At 42.9% G+C, this 16,679-nt stretch overlaps 2 protein-coding genes across 2 annotated transcripts in view; one reads left to right on the top strand and one right to left on the bottom strand.

Annotated features, from left to right (window-relative positions):
• The first annotated feature begins 192 nt into the window (after positions 1-192).
• ERP29 (endoplasmic reticulum protein 29) lies at positions 193-7,248 on the top strand. The gene is made up of 3 exons (XM_016203084.2): positions 193-380; positions 4,543-4,681; positions 6,463-7,248. Exons 1-3 carry the CDS (start codon positions 237-239, stop codon positions 6,960-6,962), a joined length of 783 nt encoding a protein of 260 aa, XP_016058570.1. The 5' UTR covers positions 193-236; the 3' UTR covers positions 6,963-7,248.
• A 3,428-nt stretch (positions 7,249-10,676) lies between these two features.
• The window catches only part of NAA25 (N-alpha-acetyltransferase 25, NatB auxiliary subunit), a 41,414-nt gene continuing 35,411 nt past the window's right edge, over positions 10,677-16,679 (bottom strand). Inside the window, exons 21-24 of the mRNA XM_016203086.2 lie at positions 16,526-16,623; positions 15,309-15,419; positions 14,462-14,608; positions 10,677-11,572 (exon numbers count right to left, since the gene is read on the bottom strand). Coding sequence (XP_016058572.2) covers positions 11,450-11,572; positions 14,462-14,608; positions 15,309-15,419; positions 16,526-16,623 — 479 coding nt within the window. The 3' untranslated portion in view covers positions 10,677-11,449. The remainder of the gene's footprint in view (positions 11,573-14,461; positions 14,609-15,308; positions 15,420-16,525; positions 16,624-16,679) is intronic.

The raw sequence follows: 16,679 nt of genomic DNA, 5'->3' as shown, positions 1-16,679 counted from the left end.
TCTCGCGCCCTCCTCCGCCCCACCCCCGACGCCGCCCCGCCCTTTCACCCTGGGACCGCTCAAGCTTCCCTGAGTGCGCGCGCACCGCAGCCCCGTTTCCCCGCCCCTTCACGTGGCCCCTCCCTCTCGCCCTACGCGGGCGTGAGCCTCCGGGGCGGGCCCGCTGGTCACGTGCTCCCGACGCGGCGCTCTCTGCACTACAGCCCTTCTCGCGCCCACTGCCAGACTCCGGCGTTATGGCTGCCGCCGTGCTCCGTGCCGCTTCTCTCTCCCCAGTGTTTCCCTTTTTCTTGTTCCTCCTGCTTCTCTCCGCTCCGCCGGGCAGCAGCGGCCTGCACACCAAGGGTGCCCTTCCCCTGGATACAGTCACTTTCTACAAGGTAACGGGGCCGGGGGACATCGCGCGCGGGTGCAGCCCGAGCGCCCAGGGGAGCGCGCACTCGTGGGGGGGACGCAAGGGACTGAGGGCTGGCTAGAGGTGGTCAGTGACGACGATCCCGGGGCTGCCCACCGTCCTATTGTTACTGGTGGACTCTGGGCCGAGGCCGTATCATGACCAGGGGTCTGCGTGCTCCAGGGTCCCCGCACACCCTTGCCTTTGCAGTGTTTGTACTTGTTTCCTCTTTTGCAAAACATGCCGCCCAGGGAACTGGGTGCCCCTTCCCTTCAGCTATGGGGAGGGGGCGGTGTCAGGCAAGATCCAATCCTCGAGTCCCAAGTGGGAGAACCGGAGGGCGGTGCGAGGCGGCCGCCACGGCTCCAGCCGTGGTTGGGCGGCGGGGTAGAAAGCCGCCGCGTTAGCCGCTCCTCTCTGCGCCCCTCTCCCCTTGGCGCGGATGGCTTGCAGCCTGCTTTGCAATATGCAAATCATGCCCGGAGAGACCCTGCGTCTCCTTGAAAAGTGCAAGCGTTAAGGATAAGCTTCGGTTCAACCACCCTGTAGGAAATATCTTAGGCCTGGGTACAAAATGAATAAAATCAGGTCAAGGCATAGAAGGATTTGCCACTACCCCCATCCCCCAAATTTCCAGAATTTGGGGTCCTGGCCTGGGGAAATGGCCGTTGGAAATGTTGAAGGCCGAACGCAGTACCAACTCCCTCCTCTTGCACCTGTCTTCACCTGCTGGCAACTTTTAAATTTGCTTACAAGATAGGCAAGCTAAGGATTTGAGTCGTTTTATTTTCTTAATTTGTACCCATTGTTGGGAAGTGAAACCCACAGGTGGAGTTCTAGATGTCTCAAGTGGTCGTGGGTTTGGCACGTGTGGCCCATTCAAGGCAGAGTTTCAAGAATTTAAAGGTGTAGGTGTGACTGGTTGGTTATCAGGCACACCCCACAGCACCCTATGCTTTGGGGGCCTTTATTGGCAAAGTGACACCGCTATCCCTCAACATGGGACTGGGATAGCATCAGACCAGGTGTGACTTAGAGGGAGACTTTGCACTGTAAAGTGAACAGTATTTCCTAATCAGTTGGTGCCTTTCCATCTTTACTTGCTACCACCCTGGTCAAGTCTGTCATTACAGGAGTCTCCTCTCAGTCCATTCCCCATATCGTAGTGTAAGGCCTACATGATCTGACTCCCCCACCTCTCCTTTCATCTCCTAACCATTCTTCTTTTGTCCCTTCTGCTCCAGCTACACATGTTTTCTGCTCTTTAAATATTCCTAGCTCATTACTGCCCTGGGCCCTTTGCACTGGTGTCTAGAACATTCTTTGCCCAATCTTTGAATGCCAGTTCCCTCTCATTCAGGCTTAGGTTAAAATGTTACCTTCTCAGAGCCCTGCCTTGATTTCCCCATCCCCCAGCGTAAAGTGCCCTGTTTGATTTCTCTGAAGAGCACTCATCCCCCTTTTTTGGTGTTTTTTTTTTCCTGTTTTTTTTTTTTTCTATTATTCCCCACACTAGAATATTATATGCTTGGAAAGAACTACCTTGCCTATCTGCACAATCTAGCAGGTTACATGTCACGTAGAGATGCTCAGTAATAATTTGTTGAATGAATAAACAAATGTTTTCTCTCATCCCTTTCTAAATCTAACTCACTCTGTTCATTATTATTGAACAAAAGGGGAGCTTCCTAGCGTTACTATGTCCAGGGGCCTTAGCTCATGCTCTGCCTTTCAGTGATTTCCAGTGTCTTTTATTTCTTGCCTTTCCATCACTAGAGATAAGAGATCCTGTCCTTTTTCTTTACTGTCTGTTTTCTTGTTCACTTAGAATAGTGTCTGGCATATGATAGGCTTTCAGTACCTTTTTATTCAATGAATGAATGAATGAATGAATGAATGAATGAAGAGGTACAGACGGAGTCAAAACAGTCTGTAAGAAAAAAATTCATTGTGCAAATGCTTGCCACTCAAAACAATTCTGCCAGTGGTAAGAATGGTGAAAGTAAAAGATGGAGGCCTCTCAATTCTATTTCAATGTTAGAGCACTGTGTTAATTTATTCCACATTAATAATATTATTAATATTCCATAATACAAATGTAGGCCCCTTGCAGGTAGGGGTCCTGTGTTGGTGCTTTTTTAATTGTTTTCCCACTGAACATGTAGAATCTGCTACCAAAGTCTGTCCTAGTTTTGTTCATTTAGCAAATATTTTCAGAGCATCTGCTACATACTGGTCCTGTTGGGCACTAGGGATACAGTCGAAAACAGGTCAGACAAGGTCCTTATTCTCATAAGTGTACATTCTAGTGGAGAGGACAGGTAACAGACAAGCAAATAAGGATTTTAGAGTGATTAAATGCAGTGAAGAAAGTAGAGCAGGGTAAGAGATAGAGTGATGGAAATGAAGCAGCATTAGATAGTCTGAGTGGAGGGGACCTCCATTGGGAGGGATATTTGAACGGAGCTTTGAATGATAGACAACCATGGAAGGAACTGGGGAAAGGGCATTCCAGGGAGCAGAGAGAGCAAATGAAAAGGCCCTAAGTGGGAATGAGTTTGGTGTATTGAACTGAAATAAAGCTAGTTGGGCCAGAGGGATGTGATCTGGTTTATATTTTGAGACTTCCCTGCTCTTAGGCCCCCAGAGCTCAGAATTTTGGGGGTCATTGGCCACTTAGAGATGACCTGTTCCAGTGGCTTCTCCCTCTTCCCTTGTGCCCCTAGGCAGTGTGAAATATTTTTTAAAACCTAAAAGTAAATGGATACCAACACACAATAAGGAACAACGACTAACAGTAACTGGAATGATGTCAGCTTGCCTTAATTAGGACAGTGATTGCCTGTGATGAAATACTGACTGGCAATGATCACTTTGATAGAAAAACAAAAAGTTGTTAGAAGAAGAGGCAGGATTACTGACCAAAGGCAGTTTGTTAGATTAAGTCTGTGCATGGGAAGACACCATCGAAAGAAGTTCTTGGGATGCCTCCATACATTAAGTGTAAAATTACCACACGACCCCTCAGTTCCGCTCCTAGGTGTATACCCAAAAGAAATGAATACAGGTGTAAAAAACAAAAACTTGTACATGAATGTTCGTAACTATTCACAAACAGCCAAAAGGTTGAAACATCCCAAACATCCCTCAACTGATGAATGGCTAAGCAAACTGGTCTATTTATACAATGGAGTATTTATTTGGCCACCAAAAGAATGACATATTGATGCACGCTACAACATGGATGAACCTTGAAAACATACTAAGTGAAAGAGGGCAGTCCCAAAAGGCCACATATTATATGATTCCATCAGATCAGACAAATTCATAGAGACAGAAAGCAGATTAATGGTTGCTAGGGATTGGGGGGAAGGAGGACTGGGGAATGGCTGCTTAATGGGTACACGGTTCCTTTTCAGGTGATAAAAGTGTTCTGCAACTAGGTATTAGTGATGGTTGCACAACATTGTTAATGTACAAAATCCCACTGGATTGTGCACTTTAAAATGGCTAAAATGGTGAAGTGAATTTTACAATTAAAATACAAGTCTTGGCCTGACAGTTTAGTACCTACAGATCTAGTCAGAGATTACTGTGATCTAGGGAGGGGACATTGTCCCAAGCCTGGCATCTCAGCAACTCCCCTTGAGCCTCAAAATTGCAGAGTTCAAACTGTGGGCTCCCTAGCCAAAGCATCCTCCATGGTGCCATCTCCTTTACAGATGATTAGTTGCTGGTTTTTTGTCAGATTTCTGGTTCAGTGGTGGTTTTTTTTTGAGGAAGGCCCCCCCTGGGATGATGGGCATGATCGGCTACAGCATTGTGTGCTAAGGGTCTCCTTGGCCTTACTTATCAAAGGGCCACTGGAGAAGGCCTTAGTACATCTATAGGTTTATTTATTCTAGACAGGGTTGTATATGCCTTTGATTAGTGTGAACAAGCACCTAATGGGGCACCCAGCACATAGTAGGCACCACTAAATTGTTAAATGAATCAGTGGGTGAATGAATGAATATTAGTATTTGAGAGCTTGTCTCCCTTGTGGGCTTGGTTTTCACCCTGTTTCTTAACCAGGGGTCCATTGGGAAAGGCAATTAGCCCCAAAGTTTCCTGGAACCCCCTACCCACTCAACTCTGTACACCCTCAGGTCATTCCCAAAAGCAAGTTCGTCCTGGTGAAGTTCGACACCCAGTATCCCTACGGTGAGAAGCAGGATGAGTTCAAGCGTCTGGCTGAGAACTCGGCCTCCAGCGATGACCTCTTGGTGGCAGAGGTGGGGGTCTCAGGTACGGCAAGTCCAGGCGACTGGGAAGGGCAGAGAGGGAGGAAGCTAGGAATCATTTCCCTACTTGTAGGGGGACTACCCAGCACCTTTCTGTCTGAGTCACACGAAGAGTGCAAATGGGGACGTGTGGTACCCACAGCACGTTAGCTCGAGCAGATTCTGACACGGAACCCCCACTCAGCCTCGCGGGTGGCTGACGGAGGGAACCCATCGTCCTTCGTCCTCTGCTCCCCAGTGACATTAAACTTACTACAAGAGAACTTGGAGCTCTTCTTGCGGGGGACTGTCAGAGGGGGCGCCCTAAGAGTCAGCCTAGTCCATTCAGTCTCATTTCAGCTCTTCGGTACCAGAACTATTGGGTTTTGGCTTTAACTCAAATCCACCGGAGTTGCCACTAAACCAGGGGCAGCTCTCAACCACAGTGGCAGCTTTAGTAATAATAGTGGCCAACAGTGGTTTACAGTCTGTAAAGATGTATAGTCATTACCCCCCCCCCAATGTCTTTATTGATTTCAGAGAGAGGAAGGGAGAGGGAGAGAGAGAAAGTCATGGATCGGTTGCTTCCTGCACACCCCCTGCTGGGGATCGAGCCCGAAACCTGGAATCGAACCTCATTCTCCTGGACTATGTCGACGCTCAACTGCTGAGCCTTGCCGGTCAGGCCAGGCACTGCATTTTTAAGATTCACTTGAACCCCACCTGAGAAGCAAGACATCTTATCTATCCATGTTATACTAAAGGAAAACTGAAGCTCAAGGTTCTGGGAGAGGAAGCGGCTCGTCCAGAATTCAACCTGGGTGTTTATTCCCAAGTGCAGTGGGTTCTTCCCGCTGTTTCCTCCCAGCTGGAATGCCTCAGCCCCTAGCAAGCTCAAGAATCTGGCCCTGGGTCCAGGTCGCTGGCACACTTCTCCAGGGCATTTGGTCAGTTCCGACTCACCTGTGGGTTCACTCCTTTGGGGCTTTTAGAATTAATAATAGCTGACATTTATTAGATGTTGACTGTGTGCCGGGCCGCTGTGCAGAGTTTTCCATCTAATCCTTATGACTGTGAAGTGTGATGGACCCCCATTTTTTATATGAAGAAACAGTGCTTAGACTAACTTTCTCAAGGTTGGAGAGTTTAAAGTGGCAGAGCTGGGATTGGAACCCCACACTTCCTCTTCTATTGCCGTGACATGGTGTAAGAAACCAGTTGTCACAGCCTCAGCCCTTGGGACTGTTACTGCCTTTTCAGTAGGACATAGCAAACACTAAACAGCTACCACTTATTAAGCACTTAACCCTGCCAGGTTAAAGGCACAGATCCCCTCATTGGGTCCTCCCAACAGCCGGCTCTGTGTGACAGGAGCTGTCTGGCTCCTTGATTTCCGGGTCCCTCAGCTCATGTCATCTCCACAGACATGTCTGCCTGAAGTGGGCCTTCTTACCCACTGTCACATCACCCTGTGGTGTTTTCATCATGGCACTGATCATTTATGTTCATTTGTTTATTGCCTTCTCACCCTTAGAAGACTATGAGCTCCTTGAGGTCAGAGCTCTTTATACCCTTAGTCACTGCTAGATCCCCAGCACTTGGAACAGTACCTGGCACACAGTGGGCATATAAGAAACATTCAGAAGAGTTACTTTTTCAGAGAGGTTAAATGTGACTTGACTAAGGCCACCTGGCTAGGAAGTAGCGCAGGAGGAGCTCAGACACAGCCAGGGTGCTTCTCCGTCAGCAGCCTTCTGCCCCGTGTTCCTCGTGGTCCTGCTGCTCATCTCTCGTTTCTGTCCACAGATTATGGGGACAAGCTGAATATGGAGCTAAGTGAGAAATACAAGCTGGACAAAGAGAACTACCCAGTCTACTACCTCTTCCGGGATGGGGACGTTGAGAACCCAGTCCTGTATAGTGGGGCAGTTAAGGTTGGAGCCATCCAGCGCTGGCTGAAGGGGCAAGGGGTCTACCTAGGCATGCCTGGCTGCCTGCCTGCCTACGACGCCCTTGCTGGAGAGTTCGTCAGGGCCTCTGGCGTGGAGGCCCGCCGGGCCCTTTTGAAGCGGGGACAGGACAACCTCGCAAGTGTGAAGGAGACTGAGAAGAAGTGGGCCGAGCAGTACCTGAAGATCATGGGGAAGGTCTTAGACCAAGGTGAGGACTTCCCGGCGTCAGAGATGACCCGGATCACCAAGCTGATTGAGAACAAGATGAGCGATGGGAAGAAGGCAGAGCTCCAGAAGAGCCTAAACATCTTGACTGCCTTCCAGAAGAAGGGAGCCGAAAAGGAGGAGCTTTAAAAGGCACTCCAGGGTTTTCCAGAGTTTGGTGGGGGTGAGGAGGGAGAGTTAACTGCTGGCTGTGAGACCCCCTCTGGGATTTAAGAAATCTGAGCATGCCCAGACACTGATGCTGATATGATCATGCTTGGGACATCACTAGAGCTAGTCCAGGTAGAGCTAGAACACTTACTCAGATGGCTTGTGAATTTCCTCCTCAGAAGGTATTGGTGCTATAAAGAATGTACTGCCCACATCCTTGAAAGGTGTAATCCCGATCCAATTAAAGTTTCCATGTTTTGGTTAAGTGGACCTGAAGCCATTCAGTCTTCTTTTACAAATTATACTTAGGACCCATGACCTGCTTTTTCCTTTATTTTTTTAATCCAAGCTGGTATGGATTCCACTTTACCAGGGTAACAGACTATCCTGGTAACACTGTGGAAGCTGGCCCCAGGTCAAATGCAATAACTACTTTTCTCACACGTAAAACAGTACCTTACCTGGGACCCACTTTAACTGTGATACGTGGAAGCTGGAGGCTACAAGAAAGCTCTGTGCTCCATCAAGCATGAACTATTTCAGGCGCCCCACAAATAACTGTTAAAAGCACCTGGCCCACGCTTGCTTACCCTCCACCTGTATGAAAAACATGTCTGTGTTGAGCAGTGATAGCATCTAAAAAACGGGCAACATGAAAAAAGTATAACCTTGAGCCCACCTTTTGGGGAAAGTTAAAGATGGCAGTGAGGTATATCCAAGTACTCACTTTTTGCTAGAGGAAAGGAACAGTGGGATGGAAGCAGACAGAAACTGGCTTCTCGGGGCTCAAATAAGAGCCTTACTAAACAGGGCAGAAAGGAAGCTCGGAGAGGAAAACCGAACAGCCCTTCCTTCCACTGTGTTGTCAGCGTGGCTGAGTAAACTTGGTCTTGGCCTGCGGATTCGCATCCTCTTGGATATGTCATGTTACCAGCCTGTCTGCAACCCTCATTGACTTCCCCCTAAATTTAGAAGTCACATTCCTGCCCCTGGCCTCAAAGTCCTTACTGCTCTGCTCCTCACCCCCCTTTCTACCTCAATCCCTACCTCTCTCCTTCCAGGATTTTCACTCAGTCCCAGCTACCTGAGCCTTTTTTCCAGGCACTAACATGCTCAGCTGTTTCCGGCCTTGGGGCCTTTCTTTGCACCTGTGATCCTTTCTCCATGGCTGACTCTTCCACATTCCGGTCAAATGGTGGCACTCAAAGTGTCCTTTCATAACCCAGTTTATTACATACCCTGATTTATTTTATCAAACAGGACTTAATTACAAGCTAATATTTATTGTCACTTTTCCCACCTCAGCCACTAACTGGGCTGTACTGTGTCATTTACCATTATACCAGCAGAGCCTAAAATGGAATGTGGCATGTAGTAAAATAAGTACTCAACACATATACTGAATTATTGAATGCTGGCATGCAAGGTGCTACTTTTAAACAAAAAGACGAATGGCCTTGAATATAAAATTTAAGTTCACAGATACTACAGTTTTGCTGAGGAATGTAAACACTAAATACAAAAGTGCGGTGAATTATACCATTTAAAAGGTAGCTTCTAGGAATCTGAACAAAAATTAACCAGGCAGAAATGCCAACTTAAAATAAAGTTGTTTATATAAATTAACCCATCCGGTTTGAAGTAGATTTGCTCTGCTTAATTCTGAAGGAAGGATATGTACCTCCCATCTTAATAAATCACATCAAATAAGTAGGAATTGTTTCAATAACAAGGCCATAGATACACTGAAACCCCTTTTTATATTAAAAGTTAAAATAAAAGACAAATCCAGATTGAACATAGTGACTGCAAAATATAATGCAATTTGAACAATTAAAATTAAGAAAATATACAAAATTGATGGGCAACACAGCTAGGCATTTGTACACTTTTCATTATTTGGAGAACTCTAAAAATTTCTCTACCTTTTATCCACATCAGATAAATGATTTAAACCAAATGTTTGCTTTGGAGAGTCTTAACTTAGGATATCAGTAGTATAAAAAGCAGTAATTTTTCATTCTGTAAACAGTAGTCGTGTTTTTCTCCTTTCCTTTTTTAAATAGCAATATACCACACAAAAACAAAACAAAAAACCCACACAAACCAAAAACAGCAGCAGCAGCAATGGGTTATTTTAAGAACTCTTCAAATACCAATGACATACGATTGCTGGAGAGGGTGCTTTTTACTCATGTAAGAATATATATATATGTATATATATATATATTTTAACTGTACACAATTTATAGTGCATGACAGGTTCCAAAAGAACAGATTAATAAAAGATATTGGCCATTTCTGCATAATTTCATTCTTTTTACAATTTTCTCAAAATGTAAGAGGTTGAATCTAATTGAAATGCTACATTTAGTAGGAAAATCAGCAAATTACAAAGGAAGCATAACCTTGACGCAACATTGTCCCTAAAACGCACCTTCTGAGTTCTTGGTAGAGGTCCCAGATGCCCCTAGGGAAGAAACTAGTTAGGTAGACCACTGGAGTCGCACACTGTCCCTGAGGACCAAGGCCAGCCCACTGAGCACACACATGCTAGACTGATCACGGTCCATTGAAGACTTGTTTCAGAGAGCATTTCTACTTTTATGTACAGTATTTCTGGATATTCAAAGAAACATCATTTCAAAAACATGCCATACACACATACCCCCACCCCTATCTATACACGCACAAAATTCCATCTAAATAGGCTATAGTTTTACGAAATTACGCTATGTTGTCATTAAATTACATCGGGAATCAATGAATGTTCAATTCATCTTGTTAATCAGGTCTTCCTTTGGGGATGGGGTGTGACAGCTGTGGCTACCAATTTACATCAAAAACAATTTTTTTAAATAACCTGATGAAGATTTCCAACAAGTCTTATTTTAAATGGGTAATGCAGTAATTTTTTGAAAAAACTCCTTTGAAGTTTCAACGATTATTAATCACCCTATCAAACTGTGAGTTGAAGAAAGTCAAGATGAGACAAAATACAATTGCGTTGCTTACAGAGACTTTCCAAACTCTCGGTTGCTTTTGAAAGAAAAAAGGATCACATTTCACTGGAGAAGTGAACTGAAAAGGACATTTAAGGTCTTCAAGACCAATCCTCCATCAGATGTTTGAATTTCCTCATCAAATTCATTTCTTTGCTGTTACAAAATTACTAACTTTAACGGTATTTAAGTAACAAAGACCAAAATACAGAAGCACAGATTCAAACACACAGTTATCAAAGCAGTTGTATAAATGGTGTGACTTTTCAAGAGCAATGTTTATCTTTTGTCAGGCCTCCTTCAGAAGCCACAGTCTTAGGGAGCTCCGGGTGAGCAGTTGGAACACCATCCTGGTGTAAGTCTCGACTCGAAGTAAACTGAACCTCCAAACCAAAGAACGTTTCTTCTGCCAGCCTAAAACTTAAAACCTAGGTTAAGTCTGTAATATATATTCCTTCCTTCCTTCTCAAAATCCCACTTAAAAAAACAAACAAACAGTAAAGAATTATATCTTTATTTTCAAGCATATATATAGTATATATACACACACACATACATATGCTTGAAAATATACATATATATGTAAAAGCATACATACATATATATATATATCTCACAAAACCAATGACATTGGTATTATGCTTGCCTGCATAAGTTATGTACACATCTCTTCTTTAAAAGTGATTCCCAAACGGATGAAAGACAGCAAGCTAGTCCTCAGCAGGCTTATAAGTGGTCTGCACTGTTGCCCCTCCAAACAGCTGCAAGGTAACAAGCCTTAGAAGCCCATCTGTGATTGGACTCCCCCTGGAGCCAGGAGGGGAGGTCTTGGCTATCAGGCCTATTAAGCCAGAAAATGAGCACCTGTGGTTGTCTGAGTGGTGCCTTTCAGTGGCAGGTGCTTACGCCAAATTTTATCTGAGTCCCTTTGGGTACCTGCCTTGGGTTCTGTGGGAGCCAAGCAGCTGAGGAAGCCCCAAAACCAAACTGCTAATGTGGAAAGAGGGCCTGCTCCCAGTCATGGTCCCCCTCTACTCCTTTCTGCTTCCTAAGGCTCAAGGACCAGACCAAAATGTCCACTGCTGTAATGGTAGGGCCATTCAGCTGCTCTGAGGTCAATGCTTTATGCTTAGTTTCTATTGCTGCTTTTACAAGACCCTTGCCCACCAGATGTTTCTGGTGAGAAGGGCAGAAGTAGGGTTCTCTTGTGGCTGCCATATGCATATGAACATGTATAAAAAGTGGTCAAACCCAGATGAGGGTCCTGCTTCTGGTTTATGTACAATAATTTAATCAGTTGTATATATATTTAATACCTAAAAAATTAATTCACGATCAAAGTCCTTCATGCATTTTATGAGGAAGTTCTGGATTAAAATGATGGTCAACCAGATGTAGATTTTGCCTGGAAAGATGGTATCATTTTCTGCTATAGAGTCATCAGTGCCTGTGGTTCACACTTCCTTAAATTTTTAGTTTCTTTGTGGTCTCGAGTCTTTTTTTCAGCAGCTCTCCAATTTCCAGAAGTGAGTGCAGATAACTGCTCTGCACCTTCCCCTGCACAGTCTTTGAAAACTTTCTCTCTTCCTACAAAGGAGACAAGAATTAGTGGTCCTGCTTAGAAGCATTCCCCCAGATTACAGTTCCTCAGCTATAAATTAAAATTACCATTACCTTTGTCTCACTGCAAGCTCCACCAGAATAGGGTGAGTCATTTTCAATTTCATAAAATGTAAAGGCTAAAGCTCATCACAGATGTATATTTTTCCATGTGATTTTTCACTGAGACCCTGTTTATTTCAAGTAACCTTTGTCAATAGTTAATATAAAATCAAAAAACATTTCTAATGAGAAGTTTTCATAAAAAAAAAGTAGAAAATTGTTACTAGTTTGTTACTATTTTGTTATAAGCTGTACAAAGTGCAAAAATTGTGATTGCTGATTATTAGTTTCATCAGAAAAAAATGTAGAAATTTATTATTTTAATCCTCACCCGAGGACATGCTTAGAGAGAGGAAGGGAAAGGGAGGGAGGGAGGGAGGGAGAGGGGAAGAGGGGGAGGGGGAGAGGGGGAGGGAAAGGGAAAAGGAGAGGGACAGGGCGAGGGGGAGAGGGAGGGGGGAAAGGGGGAGGGAGAGGGAGATAGAAACATCAATCAGTAGCCTTCTGTATGTGCCCAAAACACAGGTATGTGCCCTGACCAGGAATCGAACTGGCAACTTTTTGGTGCATGGGATGACGCTCCAACCAGCTGAGCCACTCCGGCCAGGCAAATTTATTATTAATTTAAACATCACAGCCACTCTTTAAAGGCATCGAATTTATCAATATCATCTTTTTTAGTTGTAATATCAACAAGCTTCCCTCCACATTGAAAAGTCCATGGGTTCTAGAGGCCAAATATCTAAAAAATGACCAAAGCTTTCCTCAGCCTATTCAAATGTGTGAGTTAAATATTTACTGCTCTTTGGCCTGTGGTAGAGACTACAAAAAATAAAGGGGACAGAGTGTTCAAACACAGAAAGGAGGCTAACTGAGAACTAGTTAGGTTTACATGAAGTTGGCAGTATTCCAAAGCCTAGAATAAACCAAATAAACATGTCTTATGATCCAACAATACTACTACTTGCGATCTAATCTACGTCAAAAACACAAACATGCATAAAAAAGTATGTACAAATACACTTCATTCAGCACTGTATGTAAAAGTAAATTCTAGAAACAAGCTGAAATGTCCAATGGCTGTGGTGCATTCATATTTTAAATACTAAACAGTTGTTTAGAAGAAAACCATTGTCCTTCATCCATTAGCTTGAACAGATCTCATGAATATACGGTTGAGTAAGAAAAAGCCCAGCTTCAGAATAAAATAGTGTATCATTTATTTTAAAAACCTAACAGATAGTATATTATAAACTTATACTAAAACCAGATGATTTTTAAAAAGACACAAATAATAGTGTATTTTCCCTATGAATATAAGTGAAAGGGGGAAAAAAGGTCTTGGCACACAACCAGTTTTAGTGGATACCCCTAGGGAGGAGGAAAGGGGACCAGGACTGGAAGTGGTAGTCCAGGGGCCTTATTCATAATGTTTCAAGTTTAGAAAGGGAAGAGAAGGAAAGAAGTAACCTAAAGGAAACGGAAGAGATTTTGTTTTTAACCCAAAAGACAGGTACCCAGCACTATAAGGATCCTGTATTTGGTGGCTGCTCAGTATATGTATAATAACTTTAACAAAAGTAGGTAATAAAAGGCTATTATTGTTTTACTTACTCCTCACTATAATCCTAAAAAGTAAGTATTACTATGATTTCCATTTTATAGATAAAGAAATTGAGACCCAAAGGTTAAGTGACTTTCTCAAAGTTTTGACCCAGGGCTTGAAAAACCTAGAGAGTGGCCAAAGCTAAGGATAACCCTAGAATACTCAACAGGAAGGCTGATGTGCCTGTCACTTCACACCCAACAGTCCTTCCCACATACTGTGTTCTGGGCTCCGCCAACTGGCTAATGGTGCCCCACATAATTCGCTTTCCTGCCTTCATACTTTTGCCTATTGCCTTCTGCTTGGAATTCCTTTCATCCATTCCTGTCTCCCTGGTGAAAACTTATTAATCCTCAAATGTCCCCTCCCTAGTAAGACTCCTTTTGACTAGCTCAGATTTTTGTGCCTATATCCTACCTCCAAATTAATGTGTATGCATATCTCTATAGCAAGGTCTTTACTGTATTTCTATAAGGCTTTAGCCCAACAACAGCAAGTTCAGTAAATTTATATCTACTTATTAAAAATCTCAAAGATACCAGCAAAGTCCAACCACATAAAGCAATGAGACATTCACTCAAGTGTGCAATTCTTTAAGACCTTTTTGTTTTTTTAAGAATAGTAACTTTGAGTTTTTGTTTTTCTATAGTACTCAGAAAAGGGGACGTGAGTTTCAAATAGAGAATGAGTTTGGATTTGGTCTAAAAAGTAAAAAGTTAAACAGCTCCAAATCTACAACTACAAATTACTGGATTTCTTTACATGTAAGTGTTCCAAAAGGACCAGCAAGTGTCGTTCCTCTGAAGTGGGAAGTAGAAGGCAAGAATCTTACCTAGGATGTACCTACTTCTCTAGGATTCAATTACTAGGCCTTACCTGGGTTCACGAGTGTCTGGAAGTCATACAGGCTACTGGCAGATACAAATGTGTCACAGGAATACAGAAGAGGAGAGGAGGAGTGGTAGGAATGGTTCTGCATGGTGGGACTGGGACTGATTTGAGGCTGGGAACTGGGGGCTAGGAGGTTGGAAATAAAGGAGGAGAAATCCACCCCCCCCACACACACAACAAACTATAGCAGGCACCTTGTAAACATAATTCCTGTAAGGGGAGCATGATGAATTTAAAAGTAGCCTGTCCTTATGATAAAGATAAGAACATCTGAATATTTCTATATGACTTATTGCTGATCGCCTACATTCTCTTACCAGTGAGAGAGAAGTGTCTTCTAAAATAAGTTCTTCAAGTTTAAGTGCAATTAGATGTGTTTCAAGCCCTTTAATATGATCCACAACATTGGAAATTAAAGTCTGAAGCCCAGTAACATAGTCTTGAAAACTGGTAAAGACAGGTGGCTGAAAAAAAAATTTTTTAAAAGTTGAAAGATTATCAAACATATCTCATGTGCTTACATCAGATAAGCTATACTAATTTCATACTATAGCATTACTTAATGCTAGTAACAGTAACAGGGATGGATAGTTTTGGGTATTAACACGGTGGGAATATGGATGATCTTCACTTTATTTACACCTTTAGGTTACTTTGATAATCATAAAAGTAGGAAAGCTATTTTTATCTTTGGGAATTTGAAAAGCAACAACTACAAAAACCACACAATCCAAATACCAAAAAGCTATTTAACAGGTTCTAGGAGTGTAGGCTTCCATTAGCACAGAGACTAACAGAGCAACTCTGATCTACACTTTGAGACTTTGCACTCATGATTGTTACATTATCTTGGACACAGTGAACTGAAGTCTGTACTTTTCTTTCAAATGGTTCAACAAATAAAGGGAGGGAGTGGGGAGAATGAGAGAGAAATAAAACAAATGTGGCAAATTGTTAACAAGTGGTGAGACTAGGTAAGGATAGTTGGGTGTCATTATACTAGTCTTTCAACTTCCCTGTAGCTGTATAATAAAAACAAAACACACACACAAATGTTGGGGGGAGAAAATAAATGCATATAGGACCCCAAGGTCTCTTACAACATGCAAGAAAACAGAAAGCAGCATGCAGCCAGGTTATTCCTTGTTTTTTCTGTGTTATTACCATGATGATGCTGGTTTCTTTTTTCTTCTTTTTCTTTTTCTGTAAATTTAATTTGTATGGTCGCAGGACACTCTCACAGTAACTGGACACCCAAAGGATAATAGAAATAGTCTGAAAGAGGAAAAATTGCAAATTCATGAATAACAATTCCACTCTAGATAGCTTATTAAGAACAGTTAAATGCAACAGATTAACAAAAGAAACTGACCGTTGTTCTAAACAAATCCCTTCTATTTCTCCTCTAACTCACCACTCTCTAATTTCTATGACCACCACACTGGCCCAGGCCTTTGTCATATCCTGCTTGGAACACTCTATCCTTTCTTCAGGCTCTCCCAACTCTAAACCCATCCTCCGCTCCATCCACTTTCCTCTCTTCCCTGAAGGAAGTGAGGGTCTCTTAACAGCCTTTCCACTCCAGTGAAAAGTCCAAGTTCCTAAACATGGAATCCAGAGGTTCTTTATAGCATGTCTCTTCCCACCCACCTGTTCAGCCAAGTAAGATACTACCTCACCTGTAAACCTCAACTTAAATATATATGGAGAATCTTCCCAGTTGGTCAGCACATATCCTCTGAATTAAGTTAGATGTTTAAGTGTCTTCTACACTACAGTGTATACATGTACATGTACGTGCAATTATTATTCATTCATTCATTAAGTGTATCTTAGACACTTATAATGTGCCAGTCACCAGAACAGAGAGTGCTGCCCTCAGGAAGCTTATCGACTAGTAGGGGAAGAAAAGTAAATAAGCATGCCAAGGGAATTAAAGAAAAGATAGTGGGTTATCAGTGTTGGTGACCCTCCTCTCGACTAAAGAGGAGGAGAGTTTTGCTACATCAGCTCCTGGATCCTCCATAACACAGAATCTCAGTAATTAGAGAACAGCAAAGACAAAAGCTGGAGGAATTAATTTAAAATACGTAATAGCTTAGTCAAAAATGAAAATGAACAGAAAACAGATTTCGAGTGGATCAGTAATCTTTAAAGATGAGTAAAGCACATCTCAAGTTTACCTAAGCATTATGAATGAAATCTTGGCCTTAGAAGGAGTTGGCTCAGAAAATGACTTACATTGTTTTTAATTACCAAAAGGCGGGGGTGAGGGATTAAATTACAGGTATATGGTGCCTACTATATGTTCATTTTTGAAAAATTAATCCTGCATACAATTAAGAAAAATCTAGTTTTTTCAGGAAGAAAACAAAACATACCTCAACAAAGAAGACCAGATTTTCTAAAAGAGTAGGGTGTGTTTTTAAGTTACCATCTTTAACTTCTAACAGGTCACCTTTACACTTATTGAAGACATCTGAAAACAGAAGAATATTTCATGGTTTTACTCAGCCCTTGTTTCAGGGTGGTTTT

The sequence above is a fragment of the Miniopterus natalensis genome, chromosome 20 (genome assembly GCF_054644295.1).
Source record: "Miniopterus natalensis isolate mMinNat1 chromosome 20, mMinNat1.hap1, whole genome shotgun sequence".
Lineage (NCBI taxonomy): Eukaryota > Metazoa > Chordata > Mammalia > Chiroptera > Miniopteridae > Miniopterus > Miniopterus natalensis.
Note: the sequence above shows the minus strand (reverse complement) of the source record. Positions and strands in the feature narration are given on the sequence as shown.

Excerpts from the sequence above, each read along its gene's own strand:
- ERP29 (XM_016203084.2), top strand. The coding sequence starts at position 237 with ATGGCTGCCGCCGTGCTCCGTGCCGCTTCTCTCTCCCCAGTGTTTCCC. Across the intron at positions 381-4,542 it reads ATACAGTCACTTTCTACAAG|GTCATTCCCAAAAGCAAGTT; the intron begins GTAACGGGGCCG and ends GTACACCCTCAG. Across the intron at positions 4,682-6,462 it reads GGCAGAGGTGGGGGTCTCAG|ATTATGGGGACAAGCTGAAT; the intron begins GTACGGCAAGTC and ends TTCTGTCCACAG.